Consider the following 21,511-nt stretch of genomic DNA (forward strand, 5'->3'; position numbering starts at 1 on the left):
AAACAATGAATTAAACACCCATGATATTTTTAATAATTTGAAAATACTTTATTTTATATGGTCCCAATTTTTATTACGTTTTTATCTAACCTTTATTTAACCGGCCAAGTTACTTAAGAACAAATGATTATTTACATCACTTCATAGTGATGCCAAAAACCATATAATAATTACATGGTTTACATACATTGTAAGAGGTATAATAGTTTACAGTACCATGTAACAACTACCCACACTAGTTATGCTGCTATATTAACATTTTTAATACGTAATAATAAAGTGGGACCTTTTTAAAGTTATATTCTATTGCAAAAAAAAAAAAATCTTTCTGGTCAGTAGGCCATATTCAATGAGTCTAGGAAAAATGTTTGGCAATATTATTTACCAGGTCTCTCTTACGAAATCTAAACGGGATAAACCTGCTTAAATACATTTTTTATTTGATATATTTTGAGGTAGATTGAGGTAACATTTTATGAAACAGATGTTTGTTTCCAATTTCTTTTAAAATACTATGTAAATGGTTTTGTCACGGCTTTCTTCTGTTGAAGGAGAGGCGGACCAAAACGCAGCATGGTTATTTTGATACATCTTTAATAGAGATGAAAATAGAACAATATACAAAAACAAGAAACGTGAAAAACCAAAAACAAGAAACGTGAAAAACCGAAAACAGCCCTATCTGGTGTAACAAACACAAAGACAGGAACAATCACCCACAAAACCGAATACCAAACAGGCTACCTAAATATGGTTCCCAATCAGAGACAATGACTAACACCTGCCCCCTTGAGAACCATATCAGGCCAAACACAGAAACAGACAAACTAGACACACAACATAGAATTCCCACTCAGATCACACCCTGACCAAACAAAGCATAGAAACATACAAAGCAAACTATGGTCAGGGTGTGACAGGTTTGGTTAGATGGAAACTTTAGACACACAGTTGTCAATATATACATTACAGTCATGCATACGATATGTTGACTTAATAAGCACGATAATTCAATATTTGGTCAAGGATGTGTTTTTTAAAAATCCATCCTCTTCACAATATAAAACACCCTCTCATCCCTCCCTGTCTGTTATATCCTTCATGGTCCCACCAACAGGTAATGTATGGACATCAGATCAGTCTTTTTGATTAGAAATATTGGTGAATAGTATCAGTTGAAGACCAAATTATTACGAAGATGAAAGTGAATTGAAATAAACTATTTCCTGTCTTTGTAGATACATGTACAATGTATTAATGCAAGCTCATTTGTATTTACAAAATATTTATGTAATTTATTGATGGATATAAAAATAATTATATATGTTTTCTCTCCTGTCAGTAGCTACTCTATAATCTAACCTAAAACAAAACTAATTTAGTTTTTACATCCATTTTCCATTTTTCCCATGTCATTTGTTGACTGTGCATTTTAGTTTCCAGACATGGGGCCAAGTTTCCTGCTTTGTGTGGCTGTCAGCCTATTCAGAGGTAAGAATCACAGTTTACCTTTCAATATTACATGTCATGTAATCACTACCAGAATTGAACAAGTTGATCATTTATTATTCTCTAACATGATGGGGAAACATAAACATACAGTAGCTTGGCAAATTAAATCTTTCTAGCCTCCTCTAATTAGATAGTACATTTGTTGTTTGTTCTGCAGGGCACACTATATTATAGACATGTAATACTGGTTATAAAGCTATGCAGGGGGAAGCGACAGCATGTGTATTGTTATGTACACAAACATTTGTATAAGGTCATGTCATTCAAGCAAAAACAAATTATTTTGTGCCTTACTAAAATGACACTTGACAGTCAGTGAATTCAGCAAGAGCAGTCGGAGCAAGACAATTGTACTGTATTTAAGCTATAGTATATGTTTCCTTATTAAACTGATATTACATTAGTCAAATGGTTGCAAAAAGAATACAGATGCTCATCTGTAACATTGTCTTTCTTCCTTTATGTTTAGTGGTCAGTGGATCATGCCCAGTGGGGCGGGAGTTCATTACTGCCTTTATGCCTAACTATTTGCTGAGCTACCAACATGGTCAGAGTCTTAAACTGGCCATAACCACACAGGATTATCCAGCCATTGTTCAAATTCAGGTCAATGCAATCGGCTTCTCGACCTCAGTGAAAATAGAGAAACAGAACACCAAATGGATCGGCATACCTGGTACCGCTGAAATTGGGGGTCCAGGAGCTTCCACCAAAACAGTGCAGGTCACCTCCAACTCTGACATCTCGGTGGTGGCCTTCAACTACAAGTTCGCGACCGGAGACAGCAGTGTGGTCTTCCCGACTGACCAGCTGGGTACTGACTATGTGGTCTTCACCCCCGATGAGGGTCCAAGTCGCATGCACAAGCTTATGTCTATTATCAACGGCAAAGAGCCCAACAAGATCACGATCATCCCTGTCTCCAACATTAATCTCAGTGGCGTGGATTCCTGGAAGCAAAGAAAGGCGGTAATTGTTACCATGGACCCATACCAGGTCTACCTCTACCAAAGCTACACCACTTTCACTGGGACCAGGGTAAAAGCTAAGCACCCTGTGGCAGTCCTGGGGGGACACGAGTGCATTGCAGATGGAGGCCGCTGCAATCACGTATACGAACAACTGCTACCAGTACAGAGCCTCTCCACCAATTACCTGGTTCCTTCCATGCACATGACCCAATCAACAGACTTTGTCAACATTGTGGCCTCAGAGGACAACACTCTAGTGAAGATCTTTGAGGGAAAGGTATCCACTGCTAAAGAGCTGAATGAGGGGCAGGTGTATGTGATATCTGTCCAACCCAATTATCCGCTGATCATCAAAAGTGATAAGAAGGTCATGGTGATGTACTTCAGCAACAACAAGCCCTATGATCCGTTCCTCACCAACATCCTCCCAACGTCTGATCTAGCCAAAGAGTGGTCGGTGGACACGCTGAGCAAATTCAAGAGCACATTGGTCATTGTCTCCGAGGGGGAAGGGATCAAAACCGTTAAAGTCTGTGAAAAAAAGAATTGTGTGAAATCTCTCCAATGGACATCATTCAACTCAGACCCTAAGTACATGTGGGTAAATGTTCCATTGGGAGAGCAGCAACAGCATTTCTCCATCAAAGGCGACTCCCTCATGGCTGTTTACGTTTATGGTGGCATTCCAAGAGACGGCTACGCAACAACAGGAGTATGTTCCAAAGGTAATATGTTTATTTGACACACACTTAAATGGCCTATCAACTGCACCTCAATACCTCCCCCTGTTAAAGAGGACAACTCTTCAACAATGCAATGCAACGCAACACAAAAAAATATATTGCAACACAACACAACAAATGCACTGCATGAAAACTAGAGTTATCTTGAATGTTGCTTCTGTTCTCACTCAGGCACTGCACCACCCACTCCACCACCAGACCCATGTGAGAAAGTCAAATGCAGAGAAAAGGAAGAATGTACAAAGGGAGTTTGTGTCCACATCTCCAAAGCAACCTGCAGGGCCGTGGGCGACCCCCACTACCTCACCTTTGATGGGGAGCGATTTGACTTCCAGGGCACCTGCTCATATGTCATGGCCACGGTTGTTAAATCTGATCCTGGCCTCATCCCGTTCACTGTCCTGACCAAGAACAACCACAGAGGGAACAAGAGGGTGTCTTTCGTAAGGAGAGTCTCAGTCACGGTCTATGGGCTGACTGTTGTGATCAGCAGGCATAAAGGGAAGGTTGAGGTAAGTAACAAGAGACCAGAGGGAAATGTTCAGAGTTGGGGTCGGTTCCATGGTAAATTTGGTCAACCCAGGAGGTGAACTGAGTGGTTTTTCCATATGCTTATTGATCTTTTCTTAGGTGAATGGTGAGAATGTCTACCTGCCTGTGACCCTGGCCGGAGGAAACCTAACGGTGGTGTATAGTGGCAGCTATGCTGTTCTGAAGACAAACTTTGGCCTGAAGGTTATGTACGACTGGAACATGAAGTTCTACATCACTGTCCCCAGCAGCTACTTCCGCACCCTGGGTGGGCTCTGTGGGAACTACAACGGGGATCGCAATGACGAGTTCACTAACCCCAAAGGTAACAAGGAACCCACAGTGGTGAAGTTTGCCCAGAGCTGGAGAACTGAAGATGGCGACTTGTTCTGTCATGATGACTGCCAAGGGGAATGTCCTAGCTGCACTCCGGCTCTCCAACAGAAATACAAGGGAGAGAAGTCATGTGGTCTCTTGGCCAAAAAAGACGGCCCATTCGCCAGCTGCCACAAGGTCCTGGACCCAGGCATGTTCATGGACAACTGTGTCTATGACGTCTGCATCAATAAAGGCATCTATCAGTTCCTCTGTGAGAACATGAAAAGCTACACTGATGCCTGTTTGGCCGAGGGGGTCAAAATTAGCCCTGAGTGGAGGACAATCACTGGATGCTGTGAGTTGTCCTCTTTCCAGACATTTCATGCAGATTTTTAGATTGCAATTTTCACTATTATTTAAATCTATTTCTCATTTCACATTTGCAGCACTGGAATGTCCGTCAAACAGCTACTACGAGGCGTGTGGCACAGCTTGCCCTGCCTCTTGTTCAGATCTAGATGCCGAAGCAAAGTGCAAGGAACCCTGTGTGGAGACTTGTCAATGCAACAAGGGCTTTGTCCTCAGTGGAGACAAATGCGTCTCCAAGGGGAGCTGTGGCTGCTCTTATGAAGGACGATACTACCTGTCTGGAATGAAGTTCTGGGAAGATGACAAATGCACAAAGCAGTGTGAATGCAATCCAGGAACAGCCAAGGTTGAATGCAAAGCAACAGCATGCAAGAAGTCAGAGATGTGTGGCCTGCAGAGTGGTAAGAGAGATTGCTACCCAACATCTTATGCCACTTGCCAAGGTTCAGGCGACCCCCACTACCGCACGTTTGATGGCAAGAGGTTCGACTTCCAGGGAACGTGTACTTACGTTCTCTCCAAATTGGTCAGCAAAGATGACAAGTCTCTGGTGCCTTTTGAGGTGCTTGTAAAGAATCAGAATAGGGGGAGGAACACGGCAGTGTCTTACACAAAGACAGTCACCGTCATTGTCTTCAAAAACATCATCACCATGAGTAGGGACAACCCTGGCAAAGTATTGGTAAGCTACCTTAAAATGTTATCCATTCCAAATGAATGACATAATTGCATTCCGGGTTTACTTGGTCAATGAGCTTTTATGATTATACTACTTAATGTAAGAGGAAATATCAGGACAGTATCATCCTTCATGTTTCATCAACATGTATTTCTATCTTCCCAGGTCAACAACCAGTATGTGAACTTGCCATTTGATGTAGAAGATGGCCAACTGTCCATCTTCCGCAGTGGGTATTTCGGGGTGGTGAAGACCAAATTTGGCCTGACACTGAAGTTCAACTGGAACAGCCACGTCTCCCTAACCCTCCCCAGCACCTACTCAAACCTCATCGGAGGGCTCTGCGGAAACTGGAACGGCCAACGGAACGACGACCTCCTCAAACCAGACAAGAGCCCTGCCAACACCCCAACAGTATTTGGGGACAGCTGGAAAGTGGGGAACGACCCTGGCTGCTCCAGCGACTGCAACGGCAAGAAGTGCCCCACCTGTGACCACAGCCTAATGCTTGATTACCAAACAGGGAAGTACTGCGGCAGGATCACAGACAAAAACGGTCCGTTCAAGCACTGCCACACCAAGGTGGACCCCACAGAGTACTATGAGGACTGTGTGTTTGATATGTGTCTGTACCGTGGCCATGCCTCTGCCCTCTGTAACGCCCTCAGCACCTACACCACTGCCTGCCAGGATGCCCCTGCCAAGGTGGAACAGTGGAGATCAGACAGCTTCTGTCGTAAGTAGTGCATAGACACACCTCATCAGATGCGTATTTCAAAACAACCACTGTAACAATTATGGTCATTACAATAAGTCAGAAGTGGCTTGTCTAGCTAACAGCTCCTGGTTCCCGACATTATTCAATTGTATCATGTTTGACCTAATGTGTTGTAGCATCTTCCTGCAAGGTCAACAGCCACTATGAGGTGTGTGCCTCAGGCTGCCCCCAGACCTGCAGTGGCCTCGATGAGCCTGAGAGCTGTTGGAACTCCCTGTGCACCGAGGGCTGTGTCTGTGACGACGGCTTCATACAGAGCGACAGCGAGTGTGTGCCGCTGGCTGAATGTGGCTGCATTCACCAAGGCCAATACTACCAGATGGGCCAGGTGTTCTTCCCCAGCAGCCAGTGCAAAGAGCGCTGTGTGTGTAAAAAGGATGGACACATGGAGTGTAATGTGAAGTTTGCCTGCGGTCCCAATGAGAAGTGCCAGGTCCAAGACGGGGTGCAGGCTTGTATACCCATGAGCACGGGCACCTGCCATGTGAGCGGGGCCAGGAGATTCCACTCGTTCGATGGCAGCTGCTTCAACCTACACGGGGACTGTGTGTACAAAATGTCGGAGGTTGTGGAGAAAGACGGATCGATGGCTCCGTTTGTTGTGTCAGTGCAGCAGTTGACCAAGATGGATGATGCAATGGTCACCAGGAGGGTTGAAATACAGGCCTACAAATACAAGATATCTATGTCTCCCAGAGTTATATGGGAAATAACGGTAGTTTTCTGTCTTGATCTACTCATTTCAGTATTAAAAAGCAACACTTGATTCGAAAAACGGATGTTTTCAATCTTTCTCCTTTCACAGGTGGATGACGTTGCAACAAATCTCCCGCTGTCACTCGGAGATGGAAAGGTCAGGGCCTACCAGAACGGCATTAACATCATCGTGGTAACAGACTTTGGCTTGATGGTGACCTACGACACCGTTGCTGGCGCCATCATACAGCTTCCATCCACTTACAAAGGTGTTACCGGTGGTCTCTGTGGCAACTATAATGACAAGAAGGAGGATGACTTCCTGCTGCCCAGTGGCCTGCAGGAGCCGTCTGTGGAGAAGTTTGCAGCGGGGTGGTTAGTGGTTCAGGAAGGGGTCAAATGTCAGACAGGATGTGACGGTGGCTTGAAGTGTCCTCCCACCAGTGGACCCCCGCGGCTTGTAGCATCATAAAGTCACCCAAGGGTCCATTTGCCCAATGCCATGCTGTTGTGCCACCACAAGAGCACTTTGAGGAGTGCACGAAGGAGGGAGAGGGTGGGGATGCCCTGTGCCGCCACTTACAGACGTATGTGACTTTCTGTCAGGCATCCGGTGGCCTTGTCAGCAGCTGGAGATCTGACCAGTTTTGTCGTGAGTAAATTTTGATATTGAAAGTTGATTTACCTTATCCTGGTTTATCTTAGTGTATAATATTTCTCTGACCTAATGCTCTGCTGAAAAACAATTGAAGCTGAAGCTGATTTAAGTTTTTTGATAACATGCATCTCCTCCCATTTCCATCTGTCCTCCAGCTCTGACGTGTCCAGCTAACAGTCACTATGAGTTGTGTGCCGACACCTGTTCTTCCACCTGTGACTCTCTGAGTGAGTCTCCCAAATGCCCACTATGCCAGGAGGGCTGCCAGTGTGATGACGGCTTTGTGTTTGATGGGGGCAAGTGTGTCCTACTGGAGAACTGTGGCTGTGTGGTTGATGGACACTATTACAGGGTGATTACTGATTTATTGACAAAAATTGCCATTTCATATCCCACAAATACAATAATATACTAAAGTCATTATTACAATAAGAGGCCTATATCTGTTCTATTCTAAATGCAAAAAATATATAATCATTCTCTATTCTTGGTCAATATTTATTGTTTTACAATCATCCTATGGTTTCCACCATAGTATAAACACTCAATGATATCACTGACATGTTTTGCTGGTTTTCAGTCTGGCCAGTCTGTGATGCTGGGCAACTGTTCTGAGACCTGCAGCTGTGCAGCAGGAGTATTCACCTGCAAGAACTCACAGTGCAAAGAGGGTCAGCAATGTGGGTTGAAGAATGGAGTCATGGACTGCTACAGCACAGGTAAAAAAACATGAATAATAATGCTACCAAACAGATATGGCTTTGTGTTAGTACATTTGGATGTGGAATTATGGACTTTGTTGATGTTTCTATTTTGATATTGCAATGAGCAAGATATGTTAACATCTCTAATACCCATTTTGTCAGACCCCTGTGAGGATACTGAATGCCGTGAGAAGGAAAACTGTGTGGTGAAGAACAATAAGGTGGTATGTGTGGCCCAGTCCAAGGCCACCTGCAGGGCCGTGGGCGACCCCCACTACCTCACCTTTGATGGGGAGCGATTTGACTTCCAGGGCACCTGCTCATATGTCATGGCCACGGTTGTTAAATCTGATCCTGGCCTCATCCCGTTCACTGTCCTGACCAAGAACAACCACAGAGGGAACAAGAGGGTGTCTTTCGTAAGGAGAGTCTCAGTCACGGTCTATGGGCTGACTGTTGTGATCAGCAGGCATAAAGGGAAGGTTGAGGTAAGTAACAAGAGACCAGAGAGAAATTATCAGGACTGGGGTCGGTTCCATGGTAAATTTGGTCAACCCAGGAGGTAAACTGAATGGTTTTTCCATATGCTTATTGATCTTTTCTTAGGTGAATGGTGAGAATGTCTACCTGCCTGTGACCCTGGCCGGAGGAAACCTAACGGTGGTGTATAGTGGCAGCTATGCTGTTCTGAAGACAAACTTTGGCCTGAAGGTTATGTACGACTGGAACATGAAGTTCTACATCACTGTCCCCAGCAGCTACTTCCGCACCCTGGGTGGGCTCTGTGGGAACTACAACGGGGATCGCAATGACGAGTTCACTAACCCCAAAGGTAACAAGGAACCCACAGTGGTGAAGTTTGCCAAGAGCTGGAGAACTGAAGATGGCGACTTGTTCTGTCATGATGACTGCCAAGGGGAATGTCCTAGCTGCACTCCGGCTCTCCAACAGAAATACAAGGGAGAGAAGTCATGTGGTCTCTTGGCCAAAAAAGACGGCCCATTCGCCAGCTGCCACAAGGTCCTGGACCCAGGCATGTTCATGGACAACTGTGTCTATGACGTCTGCATCAATAAAGGCATCTATCAGTTCCTCTGTGAGAACATGAAAAGCTACACTGATGCCTGTTTGGCCGAGGGGGTCAAAATTAGCCCTGAGTGGAGGACAATCACTGGATGCTGTGAGTTGTCCTCTTTCCAGACATTTCATGCAGATTTTTAGATTGCAATTTTCACTATTATTTAAATCTATTTCTCATTTCACATTTGCAGCACTGGAATGTCCGTCAAACAGCTACTACGAGGCGTGTGGCACAGCTTGCCCTGCCTCTTGTTCAGATCTCGATGCTGAAGCAAAGTGCAAGGAACCCTGTGTGGAGACTTGTCAATGCAACAAGGGCTTTGTCCTCAGTGGAGACAAATGCGTCTCCAAGGGGAGCTGTGGCTGCTCTTATGAAGGACGATACTACCTGTCTGGAATGAAGTTCTGGGAAGATGACAAATGCACAAAGCAGTGTGAATGCAATCCAGGAACAGCCAAGGTTGAATGCAAAGCAACAGCATGCAAGAAGTCAGAGATGTGTGGCCTGCAGAGTGGTAAGAGAGATTGCTACCCAACATCTTATGCCACTTGCCAAGGTTCAGGCGACCCCCACTACCGCACGTTTGATGGCAAGAGGTTCGACTTCCAGGGAACATGTACTTACGTTCTCTCCAAATTGGTCAGCAAAGATGACAAGTCTCTGGTGCCTTTTGAGGTGCTTGTAAAGAATCAGAATAGGGGGAGGAACACGGCAGTGTCTTACACAAAGACAGTCACCGTCATTGTCTTCAAAAACATCATCACCATGAGTAGGGACAACCCTGGCAAAGTATTGGTAAGCTACCTTAAAATGTTATCCATTCCAAATGAATGACATAATTGCATTCCGGGTTTACTTGGTCAATGAGCTTTTATGATTATACTACTTAATGTAAGAGGAAATATCAGGACAGTATCATCCTTCGTGTTTCATCAACATTTCTTTCTATCTTCCCAGGTCAACAACCAGTATGTGAACTTGCCATTTGATGTAGAAGATGGCCAACTGTCCATCTTCCGCAGTGGGTATTTCGGGGTGGTGAAGACCAAATTTGGCCTGACACTGAAGTTCAACTGGAACAGCCACGTCTCCCTAACCCTCCCCAGCACCTACTCAAACCTCATTGGAGGGCTCTGCGGAAACTGGAACGGCCAACGGAACGACGACCTCCTCAAACCAGACAAGAGCCCTGCCAACACCCCAACAGTATTTGGGGACAGCTGGAAAGTGGGGAACGACCCTGGCTGCTCCAGCGACTGCAACGGCAAGAAGTGCCCCACCTGTGACCACAGCCTAATGCTTGATTACCAAACAGGGAAGTACTGCGGCAGGATCACAGACAAAAACGGTCCGTTCAAGCACTGCCACACCAAGGTGGACCCCACAGAGTACTATGAGGACTGTGTGTTTGATATGTGTCTGTACCGTGGCCATGCCTCTGCCCTCTGTAACGCCCTCAGCACCTACACCACTGCCTGCCAGGATGCCCCTGCCAAGGTGGAACAGTGGAGATCAGACAGCTTCTGTCGTAAGTAGTGCATAGACGCACCTCATCAGATGCGTATTTCAAAACAACCACTGTAACAATTATGGTCATTACAATAAGTCAGAAGTGGCTTGTCTAGCTAACAGCTCCTGGTTCCCGACATTATTCAATTGTATCATGTTTGACCTAATGTGTTGTAGCATCTTCCTGCAAGGTCAACAGCCACTATGAGGTGTGTGCCTCAGGCTGCCCCCAGACCTGCAGTGGCCTCGATGAGCCTGAGAGCTGTTGGAACTCCCTGTGCACCGAGGGCTGTGTCTGTGACGACGGCTTCATACAGAGCGACAGCGAGTGTGTGCCGCTGGCTGAATGTGGCTGCATTCACCAAGGCCAATACTACCAGATGGGCCAGGTGTTCTTCCCCAGCAGCCAGTGCAAAGAGCGCTGTGTGTGTAAAAAGGATGGACACATGGAGTGTAATGTGAAGTTTGCCTGCGGTCCCAATGAGAAGTGCCAGGTCCAAGACGGGGTGCAGGCTTGTATACCCATGAGCACGGGCACCTGCCATGTGAGCGGGGCCAGGAGATTCCACTCGTTCGATGGCAGCTGCTTCAACCTACACGGGGACTGTGTGTACAAAATGTCGGAGGTTGTGGAGAAAGACGGATCGATGGCTCCGTTTGTTGTGTCAGTGCAGCAGTTGACCAAGATTGATGATGCAATGGTCACCAGGAGGGTTGAAATACAGGCCTACAAATACAAGATATCTATGTCTCCCAGAGTTATATGGGAAATAACGGTAGTTTTCTGTCTTGATCTACTCATTTCAGTATTAAAAAGCAACACTTGATTCGAAAAACGGATGTTTTCAATCTTTCCTCCTTTCACAGGTGGATGACGTTGCAACAAATCTCCCGCTGTCACTCGGAGATGGAAAGGTCAGGGCCTACCAGAACGGCATTAACATCATCGTGGTAACAGACTTTGGCTTGATGGTGACCTACGACACCGTTGCTGGCGCCATCATACAGCTTCCATCCACTTACAAAGGTGTTACCGGTGGTCTCTGTGGCAACTATAATGACAAGAAGGAGGATGACTTCCTGCTGCCCAGTGGGCTGCAGGAGCCGTCTGTGGAGAAGTTTGCAGCGGGGTGGTTAGTGGTTCAGGAAGGGGTCAAATGTCAGACAGGATGTGACGGTGGCTTGAAGTGTCCTCCCACCAGTGGACCCCCGCCGGCTTGTAGCATCATAAAGTCACCCAAGGGTCCATTTGCCCAATGCCATGCTGTTGTGCCACCACAAGAGCACTTTGAGGAGTGCACGAAGGAGGGAGAGGGTGGGGATGCCCTGTGCCGCCACTTACAGACGTATGTGACTTTCTGTCAGGCATCCGGTGGCCTTGTCAGCAGCTGGAGATCTGACCAGTTTTGTCGTGAGTAAATTTTGATATTGAAAGTTGATTTACCTTATCCTGGTTTATCTTAGTGCATAATATTTCTCTGACCTAATGCTCTGCTGAAAAACAATTGAAGCTGAAGCTGATTTAAGTTTTTTGATAACATGCATCTCCTCCCATTTCCATCTGTCCTCCAGCTCTTACGTGTCCAGCTAACAGTCACTATGAGTTGTGTGCCGACACCTGTTCTTCCACCTGTGACTCTCTGAGTGAGTCTCCCAAATGCCCACTATGCCAGGAGGGCTGCCAGTGTGATGACGGCTTTGTGTTTGATGGGGGCAAGTGTGTCCTACTGGAGAACTGTGGCTGTGTGGTTGATGGACACTATTACAGGGTGATTACTGATTTATTGACAAAAATTGCCATTTCATATCCCACAAATACAATAATATACTAAAGTCATTATTACAATAAGAGGCCTATATCTGTTCTATTCTAAATGCAAAAAATATATAATCATTCTCTATTCTTGGTCAATATTTATTGTTTTACAATCATCCTATGGTTTCCACCATAGTATAAACACTCAATGATATCACTGACATGTTTTGCTGGTTTTCAGTCTGGCCAGTCTGTGAGGCTTGGCAACTGTTCTGAGACCTGCAGCTGTGCAGCAGGATTATTCACCTGCAAGAACTCACAGTGCAAAGAGGGTCAGCAATGTGGGTTGAAGAATGGAGTCATGGACTGCTACAGCACAAGTAAAAAACAATAATAGTAATGTAACCAAACAGATATGGCTTTGTGTTAGTACATTTGGATGTGGAATTATGGACTTTGTTGATGTTTCTATTTTGATATTGCAATGAGCAAGATATGTTAACATCTCTAATACCCATTTTGTCAGACCCCTGTGAGGATACTGAATGCCGTGAGAAGGAAAACTGTGTAGTGAAGAACAATAAGGCGGTATGTGTGGCCCAGTCCAAGGCCTACTGCTGGGCTTTCGGTGACCCTCATTACAGCACATTCGACGGCCAGTCATTCTCCTTCATGGGCACCTGCTCCTACATTCTGGTGAATACGACCGGCAAAGATCCCACCCTGCCTCAGTTCAGCATCCTGACCAAGAACGAGCTGCGCGGCAACTCAGAGGGCTCCTTCGTCAAGTCAGCCAACATAGAACTGAGTGGTCACAGGATCACCATTCTCAGTGGCCAAAGAGGGACAGTGGAGGTGGGTGGCTTCCAGTTATACTTGATACAGATTGTCCATGTTGAAGTTGAATGTAAGAATCCTCTGTGCTCCCCATCTGCTTTAAGTCCTCTTTAAATCCTCATCTCTCTATCGTCTCAGATTGATGGCATTAGGTCTGCCCTCCCTTTGAGTTTGGAGTCTGACAGCATCAGAATCACAGAGTCTGGTATTCGAGGGACCATCCAGTCAGCTGTTGGCCTGGAGATCACTTTTGACTGGACCAGCCTCTTGATGGTGACCATCAGCAGCAGTTACTACGACAACCTCGGTGGTATCTGTGGCAACTACAATGGTAACAAAGCAGATGACTTCACCACTCCCACAGGTGTGCTTTCATCAAATACCACGGCGTGGGTGGCATCCTGGAGTGTTGCCGACGGTGACCCATTCTGCTGGCACGTCTGTAACAGCAACTGCCCCACATGCTCAGATTCAGACCGGGCACTTTACACTGGACCAAAGTACTGTGGTTTGATGACAGACAGAGGGGGCCCATTTGAACAGTGTCATAAGAATGTGCCGGTGAAGGAGTTTGCTTCAAACTGCCTCTATGATGTGTGTCTGAATGAGGGTCGACAGGAAGTGTTGTGTGAGACCTTGGCTAACTACGTGGCCGAATGTCAGCAGGCTGGGGCTGTTGTCTCACCACTGTGGAGAAAGGCCTCCAACTGCCGTAAGTTCTCAGCTATAACAAAACATCACATTTAGGAACTCAAACATTCTTAAATGTGTATAATGACACGATAGACCAACTTGTGCATTTGCAGAATGTATTAGGACTACATTTGTGATGTTTGTTTATTCTTAACTCGAACAGCCCTGGACTGCCCATACCACAGCCACTATGAGCTATGTGGCACTGCCTGCCCTGCTACCTGTGCCAATCTCAATGTCCCAGAGATCTGTTCCAAAGTCTGTGTGGAGGGCTGCCAGTGCGACAAGGGTTACGTGCTCAGCGGTGAACACTGTGTCGTCAAGGAGACAGGGTGTGGCTGTACACACAATGACCACTACTACCTGCCCGAAGAAACCTTCTGGGAGGGAAACACATGCCAGAGTAAGTGTGTGTGCGACGGAGCCACACAGAAGGTGGTGTGTATGCCTAGGAAGTGCAAGGTTAGTGAGCACTGTGCGGTGGTCAATGGGGTTCAGGACTGCTACCCCCTCAGCTTCAAGACCTGCTCAGCCAAGGGGGACCCCCACTTCCGCACCTTTGATGGGAAGCGCTTCGACTTCCAGGGAAACTGTATCTACAAGCTGGCGGGGGTCTGCTCCAAAGATCCTGATCTGGAGAGCTTTGAGGTGACTCTGGAGAACAACAACAGGGGCAGCACCAGAGTCTCCTACGCCAAGGTGGTGACTGTCATTGTGTTGGGAAGTAGTTACACCGTCACAGGTGATTATCACGGCAAAGTCCTGGTGAGTAATACAGGTCCTTTACTAGTTGTTGTTATGAACTATTTTGTATAATATATTGTTTTGAAGAAAAAAATCGCTCTTATGGAAATCCACTCTCTTTTTTCACTGGACTGTATTTTAGGTGGACAATGTCCTGACACCTCTGCCATACTACTCCAACAACACTGAGGTTCAGATCTACAGAAACAGACGTTTTGCTGTTCTGGAGACTCATTTCGGTCTCAAGGTCTCCTTCGACTGGTCCAGCAATGTGAGGGTGAAGGTCCCGAGCACCTACCACAACGCCATCTGTGGTCTCTGTGGCAACTTCAATGACAACCCTGATGACGACCTGCTTTTGCCCAACGGGAAAAAGCCCATGAGTCCCAAGGAGTTTGGAAACAGTTACTGGGTAGCTGACGTACCGGGCTGCTCCCACGAGTGCAAAGATTGTGCCGTTGTAGACATCCCCCTTATAAAGCCCAAATATGTCAGCGCCTGTGATGTCATTGTGGATAAAAGTGGTCCCCTCAGAGACTGCATTGGTAGAGTGGACTCTGATGAGTACAAAGAAGACTGCATCTATGACATGATCCTCAACAACGGCCTACTGACGGCAGCCTGTGACATCATCACCAACTATGTAGAAGAGTGTCAGGAGAAGGGAGGGAAAATTGGTGCCTGGAGGAGTAAAGACTTCTGCCGTAAGTTCTCTGATTTTGTATCACTAATCTTCAGGTTTATGATGAGTCTCAATTCATAAATTCTTTAAAACAGGAATCTGACAGTAAAATAAGACTGCAAATTCTAAACCCTACATTTAAATGAAATCCTGAAACTGTAAAATTGTAACTGATTCCACAGACCTTTCTTTCTCCCTGTGTGTTTCCAGACCTCCCCTGTCCAGAGAACAGTGTCTACAGCCTCTCGGCCTCCGGGTGCCCGGCCACATGCTATTCCATGACCTCCGCCCCAGGATGCACCACTCCTCCAGGGGAGGGCTGTCAATGCAAACCTGGTTTCCTGCTGAGTGATGACAAGTGTGTCCACATGAAGAACTGTGGCTGTCACCACAAGGGTCGCTACTTTGTGTCCGGCGAGGTCTTCTACAAGGAGAACTGCCACCACCGCTGCAGCTGTACCTCCGGCGAGATGGCCTGTGAGGTGGCGCCCTGCGGTCCGAAGACCACGTGTGCGGTGGTGAAGGGGGTCAGGGGCTGTTACATTATCAGTAGCACAGATTCAAACAACCAGTCATGGATCGAAAAACTTCTTAACAAATATGTTAAACCTGTACATATCAAGTTTGGAGGCTAGAACATTTACATTTTCAAATAAGATCTCATGGCTCTAAAATATCCTTTAAAAACGTTATTTTCATGTCCAGGTTGTAGGCTAAAGCATTTCAACATAAAATCGCAAAATTACCTTAATATTACCTTCTGTATGTGATAACATATTCCGAACCATATAATGTTGTGAGGGATTGAGTATTCATGCATGGAATTATTATTGAACTGTATTCATTATAATCCAAATATAATACCATACTTGTGTACTACTAAAACTGAGATTATCTTTGTACACGTGTATCTCTGTCTATCCTTTACAACTTTCAAAAGCCTAATAATAAACATATTGCAGCAAAATGAGTCAGTGTCATCTGTTTATCCAGCATTTAGTAGTAATGGTGGAATTACTACAGTTTTGGTTTAATCAGATAACTCAAAACCTCTCAAGTAATTCCTTCAAACAAAATTTTTGAGTATATTAATCTTGTATATGCCATGCCATATTATATACTGCCCCTGCCCACTGGGCACAGATGTCAGTTCAACATCTAGTTTTGAATTATTACTTGCGAGGTATTGAGTTGTCAACTGATGTGAATTCAACATGAAATCAACAACACGTCACCATGTCGTTGGATTTAGGTTAAAAGTTTGGTGAAAAAAGACAATCCCCTTACATTGATGCCTTTTTGCAAATCCAATTAGTTTTTCACAATGATTCAATGTCATAATATAGATTTTGGGGGGTTGAAATTACATGGAAACAACGTTGATTCAACCAGGTTTTGCCCAGTGGGTGTTAATGCAAAATAACACAAATCAGTTTGTATGTACAGTCAAATATATGTATGTACAGTCAAATTCCACTGATGAGCTTTTTGATGCACAGATAACGGTAGTCCTGTCCCTGTCATGGTACCAAACAGACCAGTTCTGGGCCAGTGTGCCTGAAAGCGATTTGCTTCCCGACTTTCAGGGCACATCGTTACAGTATGAAGCCGGATCAAGTGCGACACTCGGCCATTCGGCCCAGGGTAATATGGCGACTCCTCGCCACTTGGCAGGGAACCCTTGGCAAACTTGGCAAAACATTTCGCACCTTTGACCCCATTCCAGGCCAGCCAAACAACACTGAGACGTTCCTAGCAGACATAGAGGACGCCTTAAATTGCAATCCACATACTACGGATGCTGACAGGCTTTACCTGTTAAAGCAAATGTTGAATAATCAGGTGATAAGGTTCATTCCTATCCAACAGCAACACGTGCAAAACAACGACTCTAAACTTGCCACATCTTTGAAAAATAGAATTCAGTGGTTCTGCAACTTGCAAACACGACAGCTCGCTGGCTAACACTGTGTTGAAGGATTTTTTAATCAATAATGACTAAATAATGTATACATTTAACGTAGAATTATAGCTAATATAATTCTATCCTGCCTGATAAAGAATGGTTCTACATAGGCAAAGAGGAAGTGTTAACAGACAAAGTGTGACCACTGTGAAACCGATAACAGGTAGAAAACGTTAGGCTTGCAGTAGATTGTGTAACATGTGATAGCATATGATAAGCGATGTGTATGTTGGAATGGAATTGATAAACAGCTTTGTCATGATCCAGGAGGAGGGACATTTTCGTAAGACATGACGTTATGTGTGGTATATAAACTAATGTACATGTGATTATGTTCAGAGCTCTCGGAAATAAACGCTACTGATTAATTTTGAGACTGGTCTCTGTCCATTTTATGCAAATAAGGATCTTACAAATTCTTAGAAACGGACAGAGTGTTTTAATTGAATTGGTTAATGAACATATAGGAATTAAATTCCTCTAACAATTGGTCCTTTGAGCCGGATCTAAATATCTGTCCCTGTCATCTAAAGGTAACAAGCCGAGAACCGTGCACGTGCGGGCCGTAAAGCAAAGTCCTGTCCCCTGACATTGGGGCTCTCTATAACAGGCCGGTATACACCCCAGGTTGACAGGAAGGGTGACTAGATCCAACCAACATTGCTTTTCCCAGTCTGTGACAAGGTCAGTAGCCTCTATTTCTGAATTTGTGCGTAATGTTTTAAGATATTGTTGATTTGATGTTCTAAGTTATAGAATTGATCAATGATGGGAACTGACGGTATTCCAAACAGATTCCTTCGGGGTTTTGTATGACCAATATACATATATCGATAACTGGGCAGGTCCGAAATGACCTGAGGTAAGGTGCACTACCATAAATAAAATTAGCTTAACCTCTTGCGACGAGCAATCCCATATCCGGGAGCGTAATCATAGCCTCAAATGCATTAGCATAACGCAGCGGACATAAATACCCCTAGAAACTTTTCCTATTCATGAAATTAAATGAAATGAAATAAACATATTCAAACACAAGCTTAGCCTTTTGTTAACAACACTGTCATCTCAGATTTTCAAAATATACATTACAGCCAACGTTAGACAAGCATTTGTGTAAGTTTATCATGGCATAATGCTATGCTAGGCTCTGCTGGCAGCAGGCAACATTTTCACGAAAATAAGAAAAGCAACCAAATTAAATAATTTACCTTTCAAGAACTTCAGATGCTTTCACTCAGGAGACTCCCAGTTAGATAGCTGTTCCTTTTTTCCCAAAATATTATTTTTGTAGTCGAAATAGCTCCCGTTTCTTCATCATGCATGGCTGAGAAATCGACCAGAAAATGCTACAACTATAACGGCAAACTTTTTTCAAAATTTGCTCCATAATATCGACAGAAACACGGCAAACGTTGTTTTGGATCCATCCTCAAGGTGTTTTTAACATATATCTTCGATAATATATCCGTCGAGGCAATTGGTTTCTCAATTGCCTGCTCGCCTCCCTACCACTGAGGAAGTACAGTTCCCGCTCAGCCCAGTCAAAACTGTTCGCTGCTCTGGCCCCCCAATGGTGGAACAAACTCCCTCACGACGCCAGGACAGCGGAGTCAATCACCACCTTCCGGAGACACCTGAAACCCCACCTCTTCAAGGAATACCTAGGATAGGGTAAGTAATCCTTCTCACCCCCCCCCCCTAAAAAGATTTAGATGCACTATTGTAAGTGGCTGCTCCACTGGATGTCATAAGGTGTATGCACCAATTTGTAAGTCGCTCTGGATAAGAGCGTCTGCTAAATGACTTAAATGTAAATGTAAATAAGAAGCGATTAAAAAAATGGCTACCTCAGTATTTTACACAAGATTTTCTGCGGGAGACACCATGTGACCACATGCTATATATGGTCCCTTACAGCCTTTCTTCAATGGAAATGCCTAAAAAGACGTCACAATACTGTAGACTCCTTGGGGAATACGTGGATAATGTAAGCTTATTCGTAGCTCATTCACAGCCATATAAGGAGTCATTGGCATGAGGCGGTTTCAAAAAATGCGTCACTTCCTGGTTGGATTTTTATCTGGGTTTCGCCTGTAACATCAGTTCTGTGGCACTCACAGACAATATCTTTGCAGTTTTGGAAACGTCAGAGTGTTTTCTTTCCAAAGCTGTCAATTATATGCATAGTCGAGGATCTTTTCATGACAAAATATCTTGTTTAAAACGGGAACGTTTTTCATCCCAAAATTTTAATAGCGCCACCTAGTCGCAAGACGTTTTAATAGATACGGGTGCCTTGCTGGCCAGAGGGGTTATTAAGCCTTAATAGATCCGGGTGACTTGGTGGCCAGAGGGGTTATTAAGTCAAAGGCTCTGATTGTCCACAAGGGGTCACAATGTCCTTCTTCTTAGTTGTCCATGGCTTCAAGGCCTTGTCCTATAGTCTGAAGAAGAACTTTGCACTTGTTCTGGAAGATGGCTAATCAGCCATGTCGATGATCCCCCCCCCCCCAGGGGGTGATGAGAGCAGTGTAGTTACTCAACCGTAACATTGATTGTTAGAGGCTACTTTGTCGTCTTCATCTCGTGTTGATTTTCAGGGTCGTAACCAATATAGACCTAAACACTCGGGTAAAAAGAGGGGCTTTTTCGTCATAGTGAAACTCTCTCTGAGCTCTCTCGGGCATGGCCAGTTATGAGGCAAAGCATCAACAAAACTATGATCTCGTTAGAAAACTAAAATAATTTTCATATCTTAACAAAAATATTCTCTTCACCCTTGATATTTCCTAAACAATGTAAAGGATGTAAACCTGACACAAACAGTGTGAAAGCTCTTCAAGTTACAATAATATGCCACAGATGTCTCAAGTTTTAAGGGTGTGCAGTTGGCATTCTGACTGCAGAAATGTCCAACAGATCTGTATAGCCAGAGAATTGAATGTTCATTTCTCTACCATAAGCCGCCTCTAACGTCGTTTAAGATAATTTTACAGTACATACAGCCGGCCTCACAACCGCAGAACACATGTAGCCATACCAGCCCAAGACCTCCACATATGGCTTCTTCATCTGTGCAGATCAGCTGAGGGGGGAGAGGGGGGGTCCTGAGGAGTATTTCTGTCTTTAAAAAATAATTGTGTGATTGGCTGGGCTTGGCTACCCAGTGAGTGGACCTGGCTCCCAAGTAGGTGGGCCTATACCCTCCCAGGCCCACCCATGGCTGCGCCCCTGCCCAGAATATCGATTTTACAACAATCGCTAATTAATTTCCTCTACAGCAGGGGTCCTTAAACATTTTCAACCTGGGACTCAAATGAGAAATTCTGTGTTTTCCTGGGACCCAAGCTTAGGAAAATATGTAACGATACATAAATATCAGGACATGTCATTGCCCTTATGCCTAAAACAAATGCAATATTGACAAAAACAAATGACAATGAAATTAAATATGCACGTAAATATCTTTTCATGTTTATTTTCCCCCCATTAAAACACTCTTACATATCGGTCTAGGTCAGAACTGTTGCTGTTAAAATACAATAAATATTTTATTCTGAATTGGAATAAACTGATTGATCACATCACACAGATGAATAACAGAACACACCCACATGCTTTTTGATTGTGTAACCCTAAGTAACAGTACAGATGAAAAATTATCAGGCCTACTGTACATCTTACTGGATAAATTATTGTTATATTGTTGAAACTTATGAATGAAAATTATTATTGTATTTTAACAGCGACAGTTCCAACCTAGACCAGTTTTAAACAATAATTTCTACAGTAAGATGTAAAGTAGGCCTGATCACTTTTCATCTTCATCTGTACTGTTACTAGCTTGCTTTGGCGAATGTTAGCCCTTAGCTGTGTACAAGGTCAGGGGATTCTTTGAAATAGAAACTCACATCTACTAACATTACTATGAGAGTTAGTTAGTACTCCCTTATTTCTGCTTATCACCTGTTATAAAATGACAGCAATGCCTTGCTAGCTGACTTACTTTCCCACTGTCATAGCACTGTCAACTGAAGCATTCTGCCCTGTTCTGAAAGAACTCCCTGGGTTTACCATCATGCAGTGGATGTTTGGTCAGGATGTATCGTTTTATTAATTTGTTTGTTATGAGAGACTCATTACAAAGCACTTCCCAGCACAATACACATTGTGGGCGCTCCTAGTTATAAGTTTGTATGAAAGAGAGAGAAACTCATCGCTGTACATGCGTTTCATGACAATTGAGCTCAGTCAGAACTTGTGGCTAGCATGAGTCCATTT

The 21,511-nt window shown here is 44.6% G+C and overlaps 1 protein-coding gene across 1 annotated transcript in view; it reads left to right on the forward strand.

Moving 5' to 3' along the window:
• Window positions 1-1,070: 1,070 nt before the first annotated feature.
• Window positions 1,071-21,511, forward strand: part of LOC118383592 (IgGFc-binding protein-like) — a 68,597-nt gene continuing 48,156 nt past the window's right edge. Inside the window, 25 exon segments of the mRNA XM_052492660.1 lie at window positions 1,071-1,117; window positions 1,437-1,491; window positions 1,982-3,208; window positions 3,398-3,738; window positions 3,857-4,430; window positions 4,522-5,126; window positions 5,289-5,859; window positions 6,018-6,616; window positions 6,707-7,071; window positions 7,074-7,249; window positions 7,411-7,607; window positions 7,836-7,974; window positions 8,122-8,447; window positions 8,566-9,139; window positions 9,231-9,835; window positions 9,998-10,568; window positions 10,727-11,325; window positions 11,417-11,960; window positions 12,122-12,318; window positions 12,547-12,685; window positions 12,832-13,160; window positions 13,281-13,854; window positions 13,999-14,600; window positions 14,722-15,283; window positions 15,472-15,891. Coding sequence (XP_052348620.1) covers window positions 1,446-1,491; window positions 1,982-3,208; window positions 3,398-3,738; window positions 3,857-4,430; window positions 4,522-5,126; window positions 5,289-5,859; window positions 6,018-6,616; window positions 6,707-7,071; window positions 7,074-7,249; window positions 7,411-7,607; window positions 7,836-7,974; window positions 8,122-8,447; window positions 8,566-9,139; window positions 9,231-9,835; window positions 9,998-10,568; window positions 10,727-11,325; window positions 11,417-11,960; window positions 12,122-12,318; window positions 12,547-12,685; window positions 12,832-13,160; window positions 13,281-13,854; window positions 13,999-14,600; window positions 14,722-15,283; window positions 15,472-15,891 — 10,882 coding nt within the window. The 5' untranslated portion in view covers window positions 1,071-1,117; window positions 1,437-1,445.

Source organism: Oncorhynchus keta, chromosome 34 (assembly GCF_023373465.1).
Source record: "Oncorhynchus keta strain PuntledgeMale-10-30-2019 chromosome 34, Oket_V2, whole genome shotgun sequence".
NCBI lineage: Eukaryota > Metazoa > Chordata > Actinopteri > Salmoniformes > Salmonidae > Oncorhynchus > Oncorhynchus keta.